The sequence below is a fragment of the Passer montanus genome, unplaced genomic scaffold (genome assembly GCF_014805655.1).
Source record: "Passer montanus isolate IOZ18808 unplaced genomic scaffold, ASM1480565v1 scaffold2, whole genome shotgun sequence".
NCBI lineage: Eukaryota > Metazoa > Chordata > Aves > Passeriformes > Passeridae > Passer > Passer montanus.
In genome coordinates, this window is record NW_024366591.1 from 13,083,813 (window position 1) to 13,104,616 (window position 20,804).

The 20,804-nt window shown below is 34.7% G+C and overlaps 1 protein-coding gene across 9 annotated transcripts in view; it reads right to left on the reverse strand.

Annotated features, from left to right (window-relative positions):
• STXBP5 (syntaxin binding protein 5) overlaps positions 1–20,804 on the reverse strand; it is a 102,523-nt gene that overhangs the window by 34,466 nt on the left and 47,253 nt on the right. For all 9 annotated transcript variants that reach the window (XM_039707065.1, XM_039707072.1, XM_039707070.1 and 6 more), the window contains 8 exons: positions 14,436–14,559; positions 13,310–13,388; positions 7,272–7,426; positions 6,179–6,251; positions 3,937–4,084; positions 3,294–3,361; positions 2,224–2,264; positions 1,120–1,340 (listed from right to left, as the gene is read on the reverse strand). In XM_039707065.1, the coding sequence (XP_039562999.1) occupies positions 1,120–1,340; positions 2,224–2,264; positions 3,294–3,361; positions 3,937–4,084; positions 6,179–6,251; positions 7,272–7,426; positions 13,310–13,388; positions 14,436–14,559 (909 nt within the window). The remainder of the gene's footprint in view (positions 1–1,119; positions 1,341–2,223; positions 2,265–3,293; positions 3,362–3,936; positions 4,085–6,178; positions 6,252–7,271; positions 7,427–13,309; positions 13,389–14,435; positions 14,560–20,804) is intronic.

Here is a 20,804-nt window from a genome sequence, read left to right on the forward strand (position 1 = left end):
GCTAAATTTTTACTGCTGTAAAATACTGTACACATGGTGACATAGTTCGGCATTTGATGTTGTGTTGAACTGGATCATACACTTTAAAGAGCTGAATTTTAAATTCAACATGACTTTAGATTTCCTTTTCCAGGATCTGTAACAACATCAGAATTAACAGCAGTGCAGTGTAAAGGAAGTTTTCAACTGTTTCATTATCATCCGCAAAACAGAACTTAACTCAAAGAGTTTAGAATTACAGAACAGAGAACTATATAGTATTTTTTTAAATACTGTTGAAGAGTACTGAAGATTAACTTGATTTGGGCTGATTATAAAAACTTAGGAAAAAACTATTCCCTAAGAAGGGAATGCACTTGTACATAAAAAACACATAATGAAAGCTACACACCTCAGGTCCTTAAACTACAACTTACAAGCGAGCAGAATAGGGAGGGGAGGGTGTGTGTGTTGGAGCAAGGGTTGAGAGAAAAAACAAAACTACATTGCAATTAATGCTTAGAACAGGCAACACCTTATAATTAAATGCTAAGTTTTAGTTCATACATTCAAATACACAAATTTGCATGTGTGTGTTTCTGATTTAACAAGAAACTTCTCAACTCTTGTAATCGATTCACTGTATCTTATACAGAATAAAATAGTGACACAGCAAAGTTCTTAACAGATTTCAAGGCATGTTTGGCACATTTTTATTCTTCTAGTTCTGCATACTGCAGAAGTTTTGATAGGACAGATGGCAATTATGAAGACTCAAGCGATCAACTCCCTAAAAGCTTTGAAATTCTTCAACTCCATAGGTCATCCTCTTCTGTTTTCATTATACCTTTGATACAGCCAAGTTTTGATACACTATTTGTTTTCATAGATATACCAAAGAATGATTATTGGCTGCAAAACCTCAAAATGTCACTGAAAACCTGTATCTCGGTGTGCAATATTTACTTTTGTTGAATTTTATAATTAATTACTTCTTCTCCAAAAACTCTCATCTGTTTTAAGTCAATTATTTTTGTCCATTTCACTAATGTAATTAAAACCAAAAAGAATAAGAAATTGTTAGAACAGTCTTATTATAGCTAAATCCTACAAAGTTAAAAAATGGTCATAACTCTTTACCGGAATGACTTCTGTGGTCACTTCCTGCTTGCTGAACCTGTAAATAATGACATGTGCAGAAACTCCAGCTATGCACAGCATTCTACTTTCTGCACACCATGAGATGATCTGAATAGCATATGGATCTTCATCAACTATATCTGTGTTTGGCTTCTCATCTTTATTCCGTGATTTTTCAAATACTTTGGCTGTTTTTAGCTTATAGAGTACTTGCAGCGTTACTAGAACAAAGCAAAAGAGAAAAATCAGTTTTGAGCTAAACATATAGCTAATATATTGATACAGCTAATTCTTGAATTGTATCCTTCTCAACTGAAATTTTAATTCTGTGTTAGATTTTCTTTCAATTGTCTTCATGCTGATTTCAAAACTTCACAGGCGCATTATCCTATCAATGGCCCAAATTACTGCTATAAATACTAATCACAACATTAGGAAAACCTAAATTACAGCATGCCTTCTCCTCTTCCATATTTCATTGGTTTTATCTGAATCACATTTCCCTAGATCATCAATAAGACTGTCACATTAGAAAGACTCAGAAGTTTTTGAATCTATAATAAAGAGGATACTTGCAATTTCTCCCTTAACAGGTTTATTTATCTGTTTTAGAAAGAAACTAAGTAACTTTAACAGAATCTCCTTTTGACAGATCTATGCTGAATAGAATTTTTAAGCACACAATCAAGCAGGTTTGGCTTACCCCCTCCTCTTTCCCAGGTTCCACTCCCACTCCAAACCGAAATTAAAGATCTATAACACTCCAAACAGTCCTCCTCCCAGCTTTTAAACATATACATTGCATCTGCTTCCTCCCACAACCACACACGCCTTAGCCTTTTGGAAGCTCACCAGTTTTCCACAAGTTTTCAAAGACAAATGATGACGATCCCAAGATTGCTTTAAACAGCCTTTAAGTACCAAGAGTAAGCTTAGTTCCAACTAGAGCAATTCAAACATCTAACTTTGTGCAATCATTTCTACTTTGAATTCTTGCTGCATTTTTCACTGTGAGCTGTGTAGAATATCAGATGTAATTGACCCTTTAACTGCAGAAGAAAAATCTACAACTGCACAAGAAAAATCTCTACTGAAAACACTTACTTGCTGATGCATCCCAAAACTTGATTGATCCATCAGCATGCCTATGAAATATAAAAAAATGAGATGATGAAATGATTAGTTGGAGTGCTTGACCTCTATGGGAGAGTACACAGTTAATATTCTATTTTTATTAGTCTTTTTAGTGATATCTGATTTTCACAATTTTTTAAAAGCTGGTATTTTACCAACATGTGCTCCAATTACTTTGGACAGAAGAGACTAAAAAAACATTTGAAAGCTAACTTCCTGATGATTCCATTGTGACATATTCATTTACCATTTTAAATACTGAGGCATACCTTACCATGCACTGTTTTTTGAAAGATGCCCTATATTAGGAGCAACACTTCTAAGAAGATGCCTAAATATACAGTATCCCACTGCTAATGAGTCACCTAACATGTTTATTTAGTCTTGAGTTTGAAAATCAGATGACTAAATTTTTTCATGACCATCTCAAAGTCTCTGCAATGTGTAGTACAAGGTGACAGTAATCCTGATTCGGGCTAATGGGCTGTTCTAAAACCACTTCAGCAGTGCTCTCACTTTCAGTGATACACTGCACAGTTATAAATTAAATTTCACTTATGTTCCTTACAGTAGTATTAGAAAGATCAGTATCAAAATGATCAGATTTAAGTATTTGCTTGTCCTTTTTGAGATAAAAAATTGGCTTCTCTTTGAGAACTGAACTCAATAACGACTTAAATATTACTTTAACTACTTTAAAACAATACTCAGGTATTTTGCATAAATCAAAGAATAAAAGGTAATTTTGATCCAATATACTTTGATAGGAAGCACATATAATAATGATAATAATAATAATCATAATGCCTGTAAAACACCTGCTATCATTTTGTTGATACCTTCCCTTTCACATTCTGCTTTACTTTCTCAGTAACATGTCAAGGAGATTATGCCAAGGACATATCTGGTGATCATAATTTCATTAATCACTCAAACCACTCATACAAAACAATATTTTAAAAGAGAAACAAAAAATTGACACTTCTACACTTCTACTTAATGAGCTAAGAAAGTGATTAGTAGACTATGGTATCACTTACCCTGTAATAATGATCTCTGAATAGCTCTGAGTGATCACACCCCAGTTGCCTCCACTGATAGGCCATTCCTGGAAGATTAACAAATACACTGAGGAAGAAAATATCATACAATGCAAAGTTAAGGCAAATTACTGCAGATACTGCAGATTGTCTCCTGCTCTTAGCCACTGTCAAAGGCACGCTGAGTCAGGTGTAGCTTTGGTCTTATGGCACTCCTGTTATTTAGAGCTTCTGGTTCTCAGTATTTTAAAATACAAGCATGTGTAGTAGATGTTGTACCTTCTTACTGTAGCCTTGACGTTTCTGTCGAGCACCAACTGAATAGAGTGCAGGTATGAGATCCACAGGACAATCAGCAAAATATTCACAACAGGTAACTGGAGACTCATGTATAGTCAAAGGATAGGGATTCTCAAATATAGGATACCTTTAAAGGAAGAAAGAGGCTAACTGTTAATCTAAGGAAAACTTTTTTTTTAAGTGCAGAACACAAGTAAAATACTAATGACTCAGCTGGCATTCTTTTTGTACAGAGGAAGGCTGAGTCAGGTGTAGCTTTGGTCTTATCATGGCACTCCTGTTATTTAGAGCTTCTGGTTCTCAGTATTTTAAAATACAAGCACATGTGTAGTAGATGTTGTACCTTCTTACTGTAGCCTTGACGTTTCTGTCGAGCACCAACTGAATAGAGCGCAGGTATGAGATCCACAGGACAATCAGCAAAATATTCACAACAGGTAACTGGAGACTCATGTATAGTCAAAGGATAGGGATTCTCAAATATAGGATACCTTTAAAGGAAGAAAGAGGCTAACTGTTAATCTAAGGAAAACTTTTTTTTAAGTGCAGAACACAAGTAAAATACTAATGACTCAGTTGGCATTCTTTTTGTACAGAGGAAAATAAATGCATATCAAATTAGATATGAACAAATATGCTAGACAACTTTACTGCTCATCCAGTACACTACAAAGATAGTGTAGCACTCTAGATGGAATCTAACATTTGTACAGTTTTTAGAGTTTTTCTATAACACTACTATTCCCCCTGTCATTTATATTTTCAAAATATTACTAATTTAGTGGCCTGTGGAAAAAATTAAGCTGCCAAGTCTCAGCTGCAGTAACATGGAGCTATGAATTTATTTCTAACTCTTCGGTCTATTCTTCTAGGGATAAAGACAGGAAGATTCCCATCCCACTTGCTATTAGCACACTGTACTGAAACACAAAGTTGTCCAGCATTCTGCATGGACAAATTTTGCTTAATCTACTTGCAACTCCAAGATCACTTTCTGGCAATTACAGATAGCAACACTCAGCTACCAATTAGAAGAACATACACAGACATGCTCCCCACCATTATCTCTGTCTGAAAAGTGACAGAGGCTTAATGAGGAAAATGGTCAATAATACTAACAGAGGTAAATGCATCTGAGTTCAAAGAACATTTATCTCCAGAGAAATGCATGCCATTTATTTTACTTTTTTTTTTCTATTATTTTTATCTCCCCTTTTTTAGTGGAGGTGAAAAGACACAGCTTCTCAACCCATCTAAAGGAAAAATTAACAACAACAGATGAAAACACTCTGTGCATCAGGAACGTTCTAAAGGGCTATAAGGAAAGCTACAAATATAGCTTAATATACAATAATTATGTGCAGAAGAGGCTTAACATTAACAAAATATGACAAATCCCTGAGAGAACACAAGGTAAAAGGAAGCCTGTAGATTTTTCTGGTATTACTTTTATTTCTTTTTCAGGTGTCAAAAACCTAATGGTTTGCAAGTCAATCATAACAAAGACCATTGTAAAAACACAAACTGCTGAAGATCTATCAGTATTCAGTATGAAATAGAATAACCTAACTTCAAATTTCAGGCACTTCAAACTAAATATGAATGTTGACACTTCAAACTATTGCTATATTAGAAACAAGTTTTGGATATATCATACGACCATGTAACATTTGGAAAACATAAATTACATTGCTCAACAGCTGCAGAGATATTAGGACAAAACTTGATCTACTTCCACATTTCACAGTCTTCATTATCTAAGATGTCACCATTGACTTTGAGGACAAATATTTACAGGATTTTTGTTTTGCCTTAGAAGGATGCTCTTCACAAGGATTTTCCTCCACTGACCATTGGAGACTTTTAATCAGGAACAGTAGCAAGTTCTTACCCAGCCCCTCTGCTCCTGATCTCTTAACAGTTAGTTGTTACTGCCTATGCAAATTTCAATACCCTTCATAAAAAAAATTTTGTAGTGTCTGGAGTTTTTAATCACCACTAATAACAGTGTATGGATTACTCCATGGACAAAGCAGCAAGAGACTCAATGTTTTAGGCAGGTATGATTTGTGAGATTAGATCTTATCATTCAAATTTTATATATATGATATTATTGCATCAGTATGGAGTTACTTTAAGCAATGCAGATAGTAGTTTATTTGGCAATAAGATCTGCAAATATTTAAGTGATGACAACAGCCAAAATTACTTGGGTTATTTAATCACTTCTTCTCCCTGCTGCCTTCCTCAAAACTGCAAGTTCCCCAAAACTTCAAATTCCTCCCACAACACTAAGGAATCAACTTGAAAAGAAATTGTGATACTTTAAAAGCAGAAATTATCTATGAATAATTTTGGTCAGTCAATCAAGCCTGGAAAAAGTTACATGATATTCTACTCATCTACTATACATTAACTTGAAAAAAGTTGATATAACAGCATTATTAGTTCATTTGAAGAAATTTTAAATTTAATATTCAAAATGTAATGTTCTGAGGTACTAGGTTAGACTAAAAAGTTATAAAGTAGAACAGGAGGCTGATCACTGTAGCCAATGACTGAAAAAGACTAGAGAAAAGTCTTACCCATTTTGTGCAAGGTCAATCAGTACTAAGTCCTTTTCTAGGAGAACAACTACAGCATATGGTTCCTGAAAGTCTGCAAACAACAACAAAACATTACCTATTGGATGCCCATGCATGTACAGCCTCAAGAATAGAATCAGTGCTTGCACTCTGGCAGCTGAGATTAGAAAGCCATTTAAATTATTATAGTTTTTGAAGATATTTTATACATGCAGACTCCTGAATCATCCAAGTGAAGTTTGGAAAAATTATATTCTTTTATTCAATATTCTCAACAGCTCAAATAACAGAAAAATGAGCATGCAGAGTAAATTCTGTAAGCAGGTTATATGAGTGAAAGAGCCAATTTCTGAGTAACATCCTCCCACCCCTAAACTGCTTTTCCTCATATTCAGTGGGTTTTAAGTTTTACTTGCTTACAAAATGGCTCAAAAGACAGCTGACTTGACAGTAAACTAAGAAACTTGAAAAGGTATCCAAAGCTTAAATTGCCCTCTTTCAGCCAGATCTCAAATTCCAGGCTAAGCAGTTTAATATACTCTGATGGAAGCTGACAGCTAAACCCATTGGAATCATCAGCAATACAATACTATTCACCTGAAATAACTACCTAAACTATAATAAGAAATCCCCTGCTACAGAAGAGAGATTACAGGTTAGTGATGACATACATCTAAATATTGGAATGAACAAAGCCACTAAAAGTTTAAAGTAATACAAAAATGGTCCTCATGGTTTAGCACTGACTGTAAAGGCCTGATGCACCCAAATATCCTGATGCACATATCTGCTCCAGTAACTACAGCTTTAAGTTGTAATGCTTTTGGTCTGCACATGCTTTTGGGATTAAAAAGAAAAAAACATGCTCTGAGTAACTGGCTTTTTTTCTAGACACAAAATTGGCTTTATAATGAACTATTCTGTTCATGTTTTGGCAAGTAAACCACACTTCAGACAATAGGGATAACAGATGTTGCTGCTGCAGTCTGATCCCCAGAGATAAAAAGAAAGACAATAGTAAAGAATATTCTGTTGGGATAAAACTTCAGTGATAACAAGTCAAGGTACCAAGAAAAATCTTTACAGAGCCTACCATTAGGATATGGTGTTTCACACAGGGTTAGAAAATCAACAATAGAATAATCCATTTCTAGCACAGCAGTACTTTTCCCATGCATGACTGTTAAACAGGGTCTTCTTCCTACAGTGTCATATGACAAGCCGCCTGAGAGAATGATGAAAGGCTCCCTGGAATGAAGCAGAAGCATTTAGGATCAAGTAGGATAACATGCTAAAAGAGACAGGGCAGGTTTTGCAAACTTATGATAAAATTCAATGAAATATCATTAAGCAAATATGGAGTAAAAATAATGAATTATACAGCTTGGGTATGTATTTAAAATTTTACTGTAACTTTTGTTTAAGTCAGACATCTCCTCCAAATATTTTGTTGACTTAACCAATATTTAAAACTTCGTGGCAAGATGAGATATTTTTATTTAAAAAAAATTGTACTAATTTAGAGCTGTTTCTTTTCTACTCAACTGCAGATTCAGATTTGCCAACACTCCCATTTTTCCATAACATAAAACACCCAGCAAAATCAGGAACAAACAGTCCCATTCACTTGCTGTACACTAATATGATTGTCTTGGAGATACAACCAACTGCTGGATAAGCTTTAAAGACATAACATCTCTTAAGTAACATCACACGTTTACTCTAGATGTTTTATCCATATTTCCCCCTACCACCATACACAAAATTCAAGAAACTACTGTGTCATACATTATTCTTACTGCAAAATCAAATAGCTGAGTAGAGCAAAGCAGAGATATTTCTTCTAGTCTTGAGAAGAGTTTAGAAGCTTCCCTTGAAATTTTTTTAAAAGCCTTTGCAGAAACATACTTTTAAATAGATCCATATATTTCCAATATGCACATAATGTACAGTTTACTATTTAATTTATTGAAAACAAGATGAAGTGAATATGTTCATTTTACCAGGTATTTTCTTATTTCCTGATTGTTATGAATCACTCATTTAAATATCGCTTACTTTAAAATAGGACATAATTCTTTTTAAAGAGTAGGCTGACTCTAAGTATACAGCTCAAAATATAAATGTTACTCATTACTGACTATTGCCTGAAATTTCACATTATATTTCTGAAGGAAAAATAGGCACTTTGCATATCTATCAGTTGCCTCTGATCTACTTTTATGCTCACTTTCAGTAGCAGTTCTACCCTTCATTTGCATCTTCCTTGGGAATAGCTAGTATATCAGTATCTGGAGAAAATGTTTACAAAAAAAAAAAGCCATGATATATTGTAAAAAGAGGGGAAACTTTTTTTTTAAATCCTTTCCTGTAATACCATCTTTTCCATACTGTCTAAAGTTGTATAGTTGGCATTTGAAGCACAAAGTGAGACTAGATACATCAGAATTCTTGAAAACTCTATATTAAGGGTTTGGTTTATGTACATGCTGCAGTTCATGAGTTTTAGACTTGGCTGAGATGTGCTTTGTGTTTGTAGCACTGAAGGCACAGCAGACTGAGATAAGCCTCCAGCTTCTACACTTGTAGAATACTTATTCCTTGTGGATTCCAAGATCAAGCAATCTGATCTTCCAGAAAGACCTATGACCAAAGATTTGATAGGCTCAAGGAGCACTGCTGGCTGAGGAAGAGACCACAAAGGAATGGCCACAAATCAGACCATGGGCCCATCAAATTCATTATCCCGTCTCCAACAGTAGCCCAGAATGTATCTCTAGAAGTGGATCAAGTTTTCTCTGAGTCTTCATTTAATCTCAGCTCTTCATATTGAAACTTGGTACAATCTTTTATGGTCAGGTCCATGAAAAAATTACAAGAAAGTTATACACTTGAACTTAGTCTGGTATTTTTCAGGATGTCAGGGAAGAGAAAAATACTGGTGAGGTCTCATTGTGTTGGAATGATTTACTGTAGTATTTTTTTGTCCATAGAAATCATCAAGTTTTTTAAACAATAACGCTGCCAGGACAATTTGTAGTAATTATGAGATTTGCACATTCACTGGGATCAACAGACAGTAACAAAGTAACAAATTTCAATTTTTAATTTTCATACATCACAGTGACAATTGTATGCCAGCTTCTCCAGGTTTTATTTCTCAAGGTAATCCAACTGCTTTGGGCAGGCTTGCCAGAGACAGTATCCTTTAGATGCAAGGAATGGAAGAGCTAAGAATAGAGCAACACTGATCTGTCACACAGATTTTCCACAAATGAATCAAAGATTAAACCCGACTTGAATCTGCCAGAAAGACCACTAAAAGTTTGCATACGAGTTTTTCATATTTTCATTAAACCATGGATTTACCACGAACACAAACTGCATTTTCTAGTTAAAGTGCTGCCCTTCAGCTCTGATACATATTAAAAGGTTAGTGCACATCAATCAGAAATACATAATTTAAAATTAAAATTTAGAAGATTTGTACTTTATATAATAGATGAGAGTGATTCAGCTTTGGGAATTACATTTTACCTACCTGAAACAATGGAAGACATTTAAAAAAAACTCAGGGTTCAGATTTTAGAGAATTGCTTTACAGCATTTTTAATAGCAATTTATAGCAACTGCTCATGCAGAGATTCTTTGAAACAGTTCAGCTTCAGCAGGTTTGCAAGTAGTCCTTTACATGAATTTCCTCATCAGTGAAGTATGCAGAGTCACTTGGAGAATACTATAAGAAATTGACTATAAAAGGGGGCAACGGATCATTTCAGAATTTTCAGAAAACACAGGATTAGGTTTTGCAATGTATGAAAAAAATACAATTGAAATTTGAGTGGCTCACAAACCAGGAGGATGTTTCTGTTCCATTTTACTAATGAACTATCAAATATGAGCCAGCTTCTGACAATCCAGATGTGTGAGAGAATGGTATATAGAGAAATCAGGTCCTTGGTGCCATCTGGCTTCCTCTTCAAACCCTGAGTAAATCTGTGGAGAAGTTAATCCTAGTATGAAGATGGAAAAGACTTCAAGAGTTAGTTTACCTTAATACTTGAAGTCCTGAAGTAGTAGTGAAGACAAAACTACAAATGTATTTTGGGAAGTGTGGTTTTAAACCAGTAAGCTGACACAAGAAAATACCACTATTCAAACCGAATGAACAGATTAACAACTTTTCCTTGGTGGGAGGCATCATCACTAATGTAACCCCGGGATCCCAGTTACACACAACCATCCTGCTAAGATGACTCAGTCAGTCAGTGACAGCTGCATCAGCTACCAAGACAAAACCCTTCTGAATTACGTTTTATAAAGAGACTTTGAGCTCTAATTTCTATTAGACACAGGCAATTTTACCACAATGCTAACATCAACCAGAGTAAATACTGCAGGGCACTGAGCCTGCACATGTGGAAAGTAGCATCAGGAAGAGGTGAATCTGGAGGGAGAGGGAGTGGCACAAGGAAGCTTGAGAGTGTCTCTAGATCCGCTTAGACAGAAAAAGTACACATGCAATACTACACATGCAAAAAGCAATATGGGAACCAGTTCAGAAAGCTCAAAAGGTAAGCTACCTTTGAAATTCAGTGCTTCTGAAAAGGATGAAGTATTTTAGATGAAGAGTGGCTGCAGTACAGTGACATTATGCTCTGAGACTGCAAAATTATGCCACTTTGCACAAGGAATATACAAAGAATGTACCTTTTTCACCTCTTATTGATCAGTAGTAACCTTTCTCCCAGGAAGAAAGCTACAGACATACTCTTGTTGTAGGGTAAGTTACTTTGACTCTGGTCACTTCACTCTTTGCACTATTTGCAGTAAACTTAAAAACCAAACCAACCAAACAGAAAGCAACAGAAACCCCACAAAGTTAGCAAATAAATAGGCAGCCCACAACATGCCTCATGTCCCCTTTTTGTCCTGACCCCAGTTTTACAATATGGAAAACACCATGCAAGGAAAAAAAATTGAGAAGGAATTAAAAATAGGTGCAACAGTAAAAAGAGTAGTGTCTGTAGCCCTTAATGTAGGTTGCCATAGGTTGTGGTCCTTCCTTTTGCATGGTTCTGAGCCACTTTTCCCCAAAACCAGCTTATAGAATTAGAAGCAGTAAAAAAACCCAGTTCAGATCATATCAATGAAATGTTTGCCACTGGAGGAGATATCGAAACAGATGCAGATCTTTGAGCACATTAGATAGATAGGGGAGAAACAAAAAAGGGGTGACAGGAAGATGTTCAAAATACAGCATGAAAATAATGAATATTTTTTCTTAATAAAGATTTGAAATATAACTTAAGTATTAAATAGTATCTCTTAAATGTAAGCTTTTTTGCTTTTTCTTCTGTTTTTTTTTTTATAATTTGTTTTTTAAGAACAGCTATAGTGTACTGCCATAGAAAAAAAGTTTATTTCATATGTTTCTTACATTGTTTTGGTAGCCTGAAAAAGTCTGTCCTGTCCAGAAACAATTCTCTGTGCTACAGAAATTAAACCATGAATGAGAAATGACAGCACTTTGGATAAAAAGTATTGCTCATATTAAACAATTCCAAATGATAAATAGAAAATCTACAGAAAATTTATGTATGGAAAGGTAGTTCTGTCTTGCCTTAAAATTCTTGTAAGATTAGAAGTGAAACTGAAAATTGAAGTACAAACTGAAGTACACATAGCAGTAAATGGAAGGAGATTTCCAGCACACTGCTTCTCTACCACAGTGCAGACTGGTGTGGTTTTGTTTTTGTTGCAGTTTTTTTTTTCCCCTCTCTTACTTAAAAAGTTCAGGAAAGGTTATCAATAATTGTAGATTTAATAGTACACTGAAGATAGAAAACATTAGCGAGAAGAGTAAATTGAAATGTGTCAAAACATTCAGTTTGGATAAACACCAGCAAGTGAGAGGCACAACAGAAAAAAAAAAAGCCAAACCAGGAAAAAGTAGCTTCCCCAAACCATTAAGGATTATTAGAAATTATACTAGAATAAATTCCTCCTTAAACTATGTCAAAAGTCAAATAGTTTTCACATTGTAATATTATGTCACAGAACAAGCTCCAAACCAATAGTCTCCTTCAGAATGACTATTCATAATAAAAGAAGGCTTTTGATTGCAGGAACTGACTTGCTGAAGCTGAGATTTTTTTATTATCTCTCTTTAAATCAGCTTTTGATATTTTAGTTGAGAAAGGATTACACAGATGTAGACTTTTGCAAGTAAAATATGGCTTTCCAGATGATGACAGATTTTTATAAAACTGAGAGGCAGACAGTTTTAAGTTTCTATTTACCTCATTTTTAGCAGAAAATAATAAAACCTAAAGCCAGTGATATTATGAGTATATAAACACATTACTGTATTGTATCATTTAATTAACCATCTTCTACAGATTTGAATGCCTGAAAAGCAAATAAAAACAGTATACAAACCCCCCAAATATAAAAGAAGACAAACAAAAAAATCAGATTTTGCAAATAGCTGAACTGACTTCCATGGATATTTTATCTTCATATTGCACTTTTTACTCAAACACTTTATAACCACAAATTATAGAAAAGAAATTCCACATTCAGGAAATCCATCCACCCTAGCTGCAGTCTGGGTAACAAAACATGCTACTCTATGGATCCGGTAATTCCATCTGAGCCTCTTGTTACAATTACTGCTTTGTTACAGTCTCAATGTGCATAATTAGGCATACTTCACTGCATAAATTACTGCACTCTACTAGAAAAACTTCTCTTAATAACATTTTAGTGGGGAGGAATATGTATTCAAAATTAAAAATATTCACTTTGGGATACTATTTGTCAAAGTTCAATTTATCATGTCTGTGTTTTGGTGTCTTTGCTTTATCAGCCTTTTTTTCTTCAGAACTCTCAAAAAATTGAACAAAACCACAAGTTTTAGTAGCATAAAAGAAAATGTAGATAATGCATTAGCAGCATTGTTGGCTTGTATACAGTAATTCATTCACACAAATTTTTCTATTTTCTTCATCAATATCTGATTTATTAAAGCTAAAACAAAGCTATACCATTAGAATATGGGAAACAAAGTCCATTCCCAGAGTGCTGCACTGTTAGATATGCTCATTTTGCATACAGAACAAGTCTTACCCAGCTCTAGTTGTTTTATATTCCACCTTAAGGATAGGTTTGCAGGGTTCTGGCTTCTTTCCATCCTTCAGCTGCTTTCCTAAAGTAAATTATTTTCCTGTATTAATCTTGCAGTTCCGTAACATTATGGCAAGTAATGAAATTCACTGTGCAGCTTGAGGAGTATAAAATTCACCCAACATATATTCAACAACTTTGACAGTTATAGATTATGCCTAGGAATAATATAATTAAAAATTTCTTAAAGCTCACAACACGCCAACTATGAAGGTTTAGGGAAAAGAGCAACTCTAAACCTGACTGCTGTACAAAATTTGTTTTCAAACATATAATCCTCCCCTAAAGTGCTGTTTTAAGTAGCACTAGGAGAGTTCAAATTTATGTTGTGTCTACACTTTTGCAATTAAAATTGGTCAGCTTACAAGTAAAGTGAGGTTTATCCTCAGTATTATCCTTAGGGCTAAGACTTCAATTGAGCATGAAAAGTTCACTCTCTCTCAACTGTGCAATTATCCTCACTGATACAGACACACTTAAAAATCTCAAGTTGCTAAGACATGAAATAGAGACATGCACAGCACGTAAGCCTGGCATTTGTGTACAACTTACTTGAAGAGCAGCAGTATATTTCACGGAAGAACAACATGTAATGTTAATTTCCTAGATTAACATTAATGCAAGACCTCTCAGAAGTGGAAACTTCTTATCAGATGCTATTCTTGTTCTGTTACAAACCCTTCTGAAAATTTATGTGGTAATCTACACATTTATACACAAAACAGGTACTTGCTCATACATATTTTAAACAATCTAGGGGATTGTACTATAAGCAAAAAGCAAGTCCTGCAAAATACGCATTAGTTAACTCTGAGATCAGTGCCATTGAGTGAAAGGCAAGCTTAAAGTTTAGAGATTTAGAGAAAGCTGCACTGATTTGGATTCTGACTTCATAAAGATTTTTCTTTTTCAAGTGAAATCTGTGAGCAACTGACATGACTGAGAAAGATTTTTACTGCATTGCAAGTGCACTTTTAATATTGTTTTTTGCAAAACACACTTCTATTAAAAACAAGTTCTCTGTGTTTTAAGAGCTGTCAAGTAGAGTGGGTATCCATTTTCATCTTACCGTGTGGAGTGATTGTCTGGAACGGTTTGGTAGGAGATTTTACATTCCATATGGTCAAGGTACCATCTGAGTGACTACAAATGAATTGTTTTCCTTCATGATGCCAAGCCACAGAGTGGATAGCCTATCAAAAGCAGAACAATGTAAGTTGTGTATCTTATATCTTATTATAATTTTATTCTTACACCTTCCTTAGTGACATTAAACAGAAAACGCCAATTAGAAAAATTACTAATTAAATAATACCTATCCTCTTACGTCCTAATTTACCCATGTGAAGTTTTCCTAACATAAATAGTACTTTCAGACACACTTTACCCATCAAAAATACTGTCTTCGCTGTAGTGACCTGTTTAGGGAGAGCAAGAGGAGAACCCACCCTCCTCAGAGTAGTATTGAAGAATTCTACCATGAAGGGTAGCATGAAGAGAGTATTTGCAAGCACTTACTTAAGCTTTGCCAACCAAAATTTTTCAGTATTGGGAAAAAACATATTGTCCAGACAAAAATCATAGGATGAGATTATTAAGTTCAAGTGTTACATATCGTTTTGAGATGTTTATGTGGATGTGCACATGAGACAAGCATTGGGTCAAAACTTGCATAAAACAAGAACTGAAGTAACAAGACCTTTTGAAATTATGATGATGAAAGCAAAGTATTAGCCTGGATGCTCTAATATTGCAATGGCAGTTTGAGGTGCAGGAAAGCGCAGGAAAGCACAGGAATCTACTTGCAAATCTTTCCATAAATACAAAATCATCTCTAGATTCCTAAAATCAGGAATGGAACAATTACACCATGCCACATAAAAGCTACAGGAAACAGCTAAATAAATAAAATCTATTTGCTGCCTTCAGGCAAGAGGAAAGTAAACAATGACGCAAAGTATACAAATAAAGAAAAAATATTAACTAGCAAGAAAGGATTGGTCCCATTTCTGCCTCCAGCATCTCTATTAGTACATGGAAACATGATGGAACCATTAGGTGATATTCAAAGGAATTTTAGTTATAGCATGAAAGTAAATAATGAAACCTTAAAGAATTTCTCTACTACCCAGAAGGTGCAAAAGGAACTATTAACTGCAAGAAATATTGAATTTTGGTACTACTGAAAAGCTAGATTTTATGATGAAGACATTACTCTAGGTAAACTGGAACAGCAGGTGCTGGATAAGTGAGAACTGATGGACTTTACAATACCCTCAATGGATACCTTCAGTTGTGCTTCTGTCTGTAAGAAGGGCTTACACTCACTCCAGCTCCATGGGGACCTTGGGATTTCCTCTGTGAGGAAACCTGGGTGTGTGAGCAGTAGAGAACTGTAACCAGCAATGACAGCTTAAGCAGTAATTACTGGGTGAAGAGCACATCTCAGGACAGATCCAAACGAGCTTTGCTCAGACTGCTTATACACAGATCAGGTCTTCATATTTCATGAAGTTATACAGAGACAAGACAGTTTCCAGCAAACTGAATGGGAGAATCCAGAGCTTAAATGACAGAGGAAAATGGCTATGCTACATAAGTCTAGTCTCCAATAAAATTTTCCCCAATATAAATTAATATAACATCTGGATATATGTAAACTACAGATTAAGTTTAGCATTTCTTAGTGAAATTTAATATTGTTCTCTATGTATTATGGAATCACTATAGATTATACACATTACACCAAATAAAGCAAGGGATCAACAATTTTGAGAGTGCAGACTCAGTAAAGAGAAGGTTGCATTTAAAGAAGCTCATCACTGTCAAAATAAATGTCTACAGCAGGCTTAGCAATACAATATAATCAGTACATTTTACATTATCTCCCATATGAAGTCCAACCTCGACAACAGTAGGCAGCCCACAGTGTAAATGGAACAGTTTGATCCACATTTATATAGAAATAAGTCTTCAGAAGAAGTAAGAAAGCAAGTTTCACAAGAGGAAGGAAGAATAAATCTGAGAAATTACCACTTCTTCCTTTTCTTGAAAAAGAATGTCAAGAGAAGGGAAATACAACAACTTGTTACTGTTGAAATAGCATTAATGTTCAAGAAGATAAAAAGACCTGAGCACAAAGGAGAAGGATGACTGCTCTCACTTTCTGCGAGGAACATGGAGGTAAAAAACCTAAAACCCCTGAAAAAGAACAATGAGCCTTTTGGCCTTATGGCTATTTACTGCCTAGTTTTAGAGTCACTCGTTATACTTAGTAATGCAGCTAAATATTTTTTAAAATGTAGCTGAAATATATGCTTTATATTTTTAAAAATAATCCAAATAATAGCTCTGTTGGCTGGGTATGATAAACTTTGGTATAGAGCAATATTCTTTGCTGTCACACAATTCACAAATTCTTGTAAGTCTAAAAAACAAAAACCAACTCCATAAGTAGATCCAGCATTATCTCAAGGTACAAAACAAACTGGTCTAGTGTCAAGACAGTTATAATGAAAATAATACAATAACCTTGAGTAGTACTAGCTAGCTGATAGCACTAATTGTTGACTAGCAAGAGTCTCAACCACCAAAACAAAGTATCTGAAAAATCATCTCTATACACTAGAGCAAAAAAGTTTTGATATTTTTTCCAGAGTTAATATCAGTGCTGGAATTTGGAGGAATGCATAAAATAGAAAAAATGAAGCAGAATCCACTGAGTCTGCAAAACTACACAAATCCTCTAAGACATTAAAGAGCTACTACGAGTAGTACATTTTTATTCTAATATTTTACACAAAACTTACTGCAGAATAAAACTCTGTTTTAATCTTAATTCTAATAATGATTAAAACTTTCTGTTTTCTTTTTGGTACTATAATGCAGCAGTATGCTTATATCAGCTGGTGCAGATTTAACTGTGTCTTAAATCTTTTTTGGTCATATGGGACCAGAAAGTAACCCCTTATAACAAGATCACACCAAAGTATCACAGAGTATTGTTGTTATATTTAAAGCATTTATATCCATAATCGGAGTTGTCTGCACAGGTAAACTGAGTCTTGACCTTACTTTCATTCTGAGTCCTTCCATTTACGAAAATGAACCAAATACAGGGAATCTCTACAGGAACTCAAACAGAAAGAACTCTAACAAAAAAGCAACCAAATTTGTCAACTTGACAAAACTTTAATTAATTACCACTGAAGGTTTCTTATTAGAAGTATTCCTACTATTCCCTTCACTTTAATTCAAATTTAAGGTACCTATTCTGGACTCTAGGGAAGCTTGTTTCAAAACTTCGGAGACAGTTATGTATTTTCTTGGGAAGTGGGGAATGGAATCTTACATTTTTGAATAACAACACAATTGACCTTGCTGTCCTACATATGCCTAAACTTTATTAGAAATTGTAGAAACTATCCCTGAGTTTTATGTAGAGACAGGCTGTACACAAACACAAAATCAATTCACCATCTGTTCCAGAAAGATGATCCCATGTGGAAAAATTACTGCTATGCTGCCTGCAAAGAAGGTGAGTATACCTGATTTTAAGACAGAAACATTTTTGCAGCAACTGCAGTAGTTAACTGAGGGATACTTTGCAATCACAAATAAACCAAAAAAGTCTGAGGAACAAAAGTGAAAACATTTATATGCAAGACTCCTACAGAAATATCTTAAGTAGATCACTAGCTTTTCAAGCGATTATTGCTTACTTAAAATAATTACCACTGAAGGTTTCTTAATAGAAGTATTCCTACTATTCCCTTCACTTTAATTCAAATTTAAGGTACCTATTCTGGACTCTAGGGAAGTTTGTTTCAAAGCTTCTGAGACAGTTATGTATTTTCTTGGGAAGTGCAGAATGGAATCTTACATTTTTGAATAACAACACAATTGACCTTGCTGTCCTACATATGCCTAAACTTTATTAGAAATTGTAGAAACTATCCCTGAGTTTTATGTAGAGACAGGCTGTACACAAACACAAAATCAATTCACCATCTGTTCCAGAAAGATGATCCCATGTGGAAAAATTACTGCTATGCTGCCCGCAAAGAAGGTGAGTATACCTGATTTTAAGACAGAAACATTTTTGCAGCAACTGCAGTAGTTAACTGAGGGATACTTTGCAATCACAAATAAACCAAAAAAGTCTGAGGAACAAAAGTGAAAACATTTATATGCAAGACTCCTACAGAAATATCTTAAGTAGATCACTAGCTTTTCAAGCGATTATTGCTTACTTAAAAACATTTTATGACATTTATTTTCTTCTGCAATAGCTTGTAAATATCCCTAGAAATAACTATTAGTTCTTGGTACTTTTAAGAGGTACAAAAATGAATAATTTAAATGAATCCTTGCAATATAAGAGAAAAGTTCATCAATAAAGACTGAAGCCTTTATGGTATTTTTCCACCAGGGGAATTCAGCTGTTTCAATTCACTAAATCCTGATACAAAGAATCCCGTTCTTTTAAATTTATACAGGCTTATTTTAGCCACATACATATGATTTTGGAACATTTTGAGACCACCCATCTGTCATGGTTAAACCCCAGGCAGCAATCAGGCACCACAATGCTGCTCAGTCACCAGTGGGATGCGGGGTAGAATCAGATAAAATGCTACAACTCGTGGATTGAGGTAAGAACAGTCTAATAATTTCAATAAAAAGAAGTACTCAGCACAACTAAAACATCAGTGTGTTATTGAAGTTATTCATAGCGAATCTAAACACACAGCTCTTTGGCAGGTACTAGAAAGAAAATTAAACCTATTCCAACCAGAACAGTACATGGAGATTTTCAATGATGAAAACACAGAAGTTATTAATTTAAGCAGTTTACACTGTTTTCAAGAGAGATTTTTTAATCCAGTTTTCTAACATTGAATTTAGACTACTGCAAATATGGAAAGCACTAGAGACATTGATAAGTCCTTTCATAATTCCTTGGATTTCTCAATGATCCTCTACTCTCTTGTGACATTAATTGAGCTTGAAATACACTGTGCATGACTGGCAAAGTCCATGATTAGTTATTCTGCAAACCAGACTGGTTAGTTACCATATCTTATCCAGATTTCACTGCCTTATTATGACAGTCCTTTAATTTCCATGGATATGGGCAGCATTTTTGCTTAAACATGAATGGATGATGACACTCTCTCCTTTTCTATCAGTTCACCGAAATATGCAAAGAAGATATTTTAAAACTTGGAAGTAACTATGCTAACGCTCTTGTCAACAACCTAAAGAAGGGAAAAAATGCTGTGAAAGGAAGAAAACAAACAAAAAAATGTAGCTCATGAGACTTAAATGACAATACAACATGAAGATTATTTCGATGAAATGAAATACATTGACACATTTTGGTTTCTGGCAAGTCGCATACCAGGGTTGTTTCTCTTTCCCCTGTCCTCTTAATTCCACAAGCTACTTTGACATGTTTTTAATGCTCTAAAATAATCTCTTACACTCAACCACGTACCAGAACACTGAGTCTAAAAATAGTCATCTATAATGCATTATAGTTAATGCTGTCAAAGCTTACTTGACATCAGAACAAACAAAATATTACTAGAAGAAGGGACTTGCTTATAAAACAAGCTTTAGTTTTCAGAAGTTACAGTTGAGGGATTTGGGGGTTTTTTTGGGCAAAAGCAATACTTAAAAAATTTGTTTAATTTCTTTCATGAACATACAGGTTGGGAAATGACTGCAATATAAACTGTATTTCACATAAAAAATGCACTGCTTAATTTCCTTAAATCCCCAATGTCTGCATATAAAAAGCTTAAAAATGGTGCAAAAGGAATTTAGTCTTACTGTTTCATTGAGCATGCCCAACACAAAAGGGATGTTTTGCGTAAAAGGTTTCAAAGAAATTTTCTAAACAAAAGTTCATTCACAGCTACAGTTCCACTATGTGCAAATAATTTCCTGGAAATTCTCTGAAAAAGAATGTTACACTTGTGCATTATTCTAAGTAATTCTAAATATTCGAAGTATTACTGTTATAATAAAATATATACACTACTTTAAGTTCAGGATTTAATTCATAATATAGAAAGATCAAGTACAAATTACAGCTAAAGTCTGAATTTTTGTGTAAGTAGATTGTTCTGGAGAGAAGAACATGCCTGCAATCAGCACTAACCTAATCATGACCTAGAGCTGCATCCCCCAGCCATGGTTAATGTTACTCACCTGTTCCTCTCCTTGAGGTGAGTGTCCTAGTGTCCCTGTGCTGCAACTATCGGCCCAGGGTGCTGGGAAGGCGCACGTGTTCAGCCAGGAAGAAAGTGTGCACAGTGTTAACATTAACCTGGCTTTCAGGCAACAAATGAGACTGCCCTACCAAAACTTGGGAATTTGCTTCAATAAAGCCTCCTGAAGGTCAGGACATTTGAAATGAAACCAAGCAGGA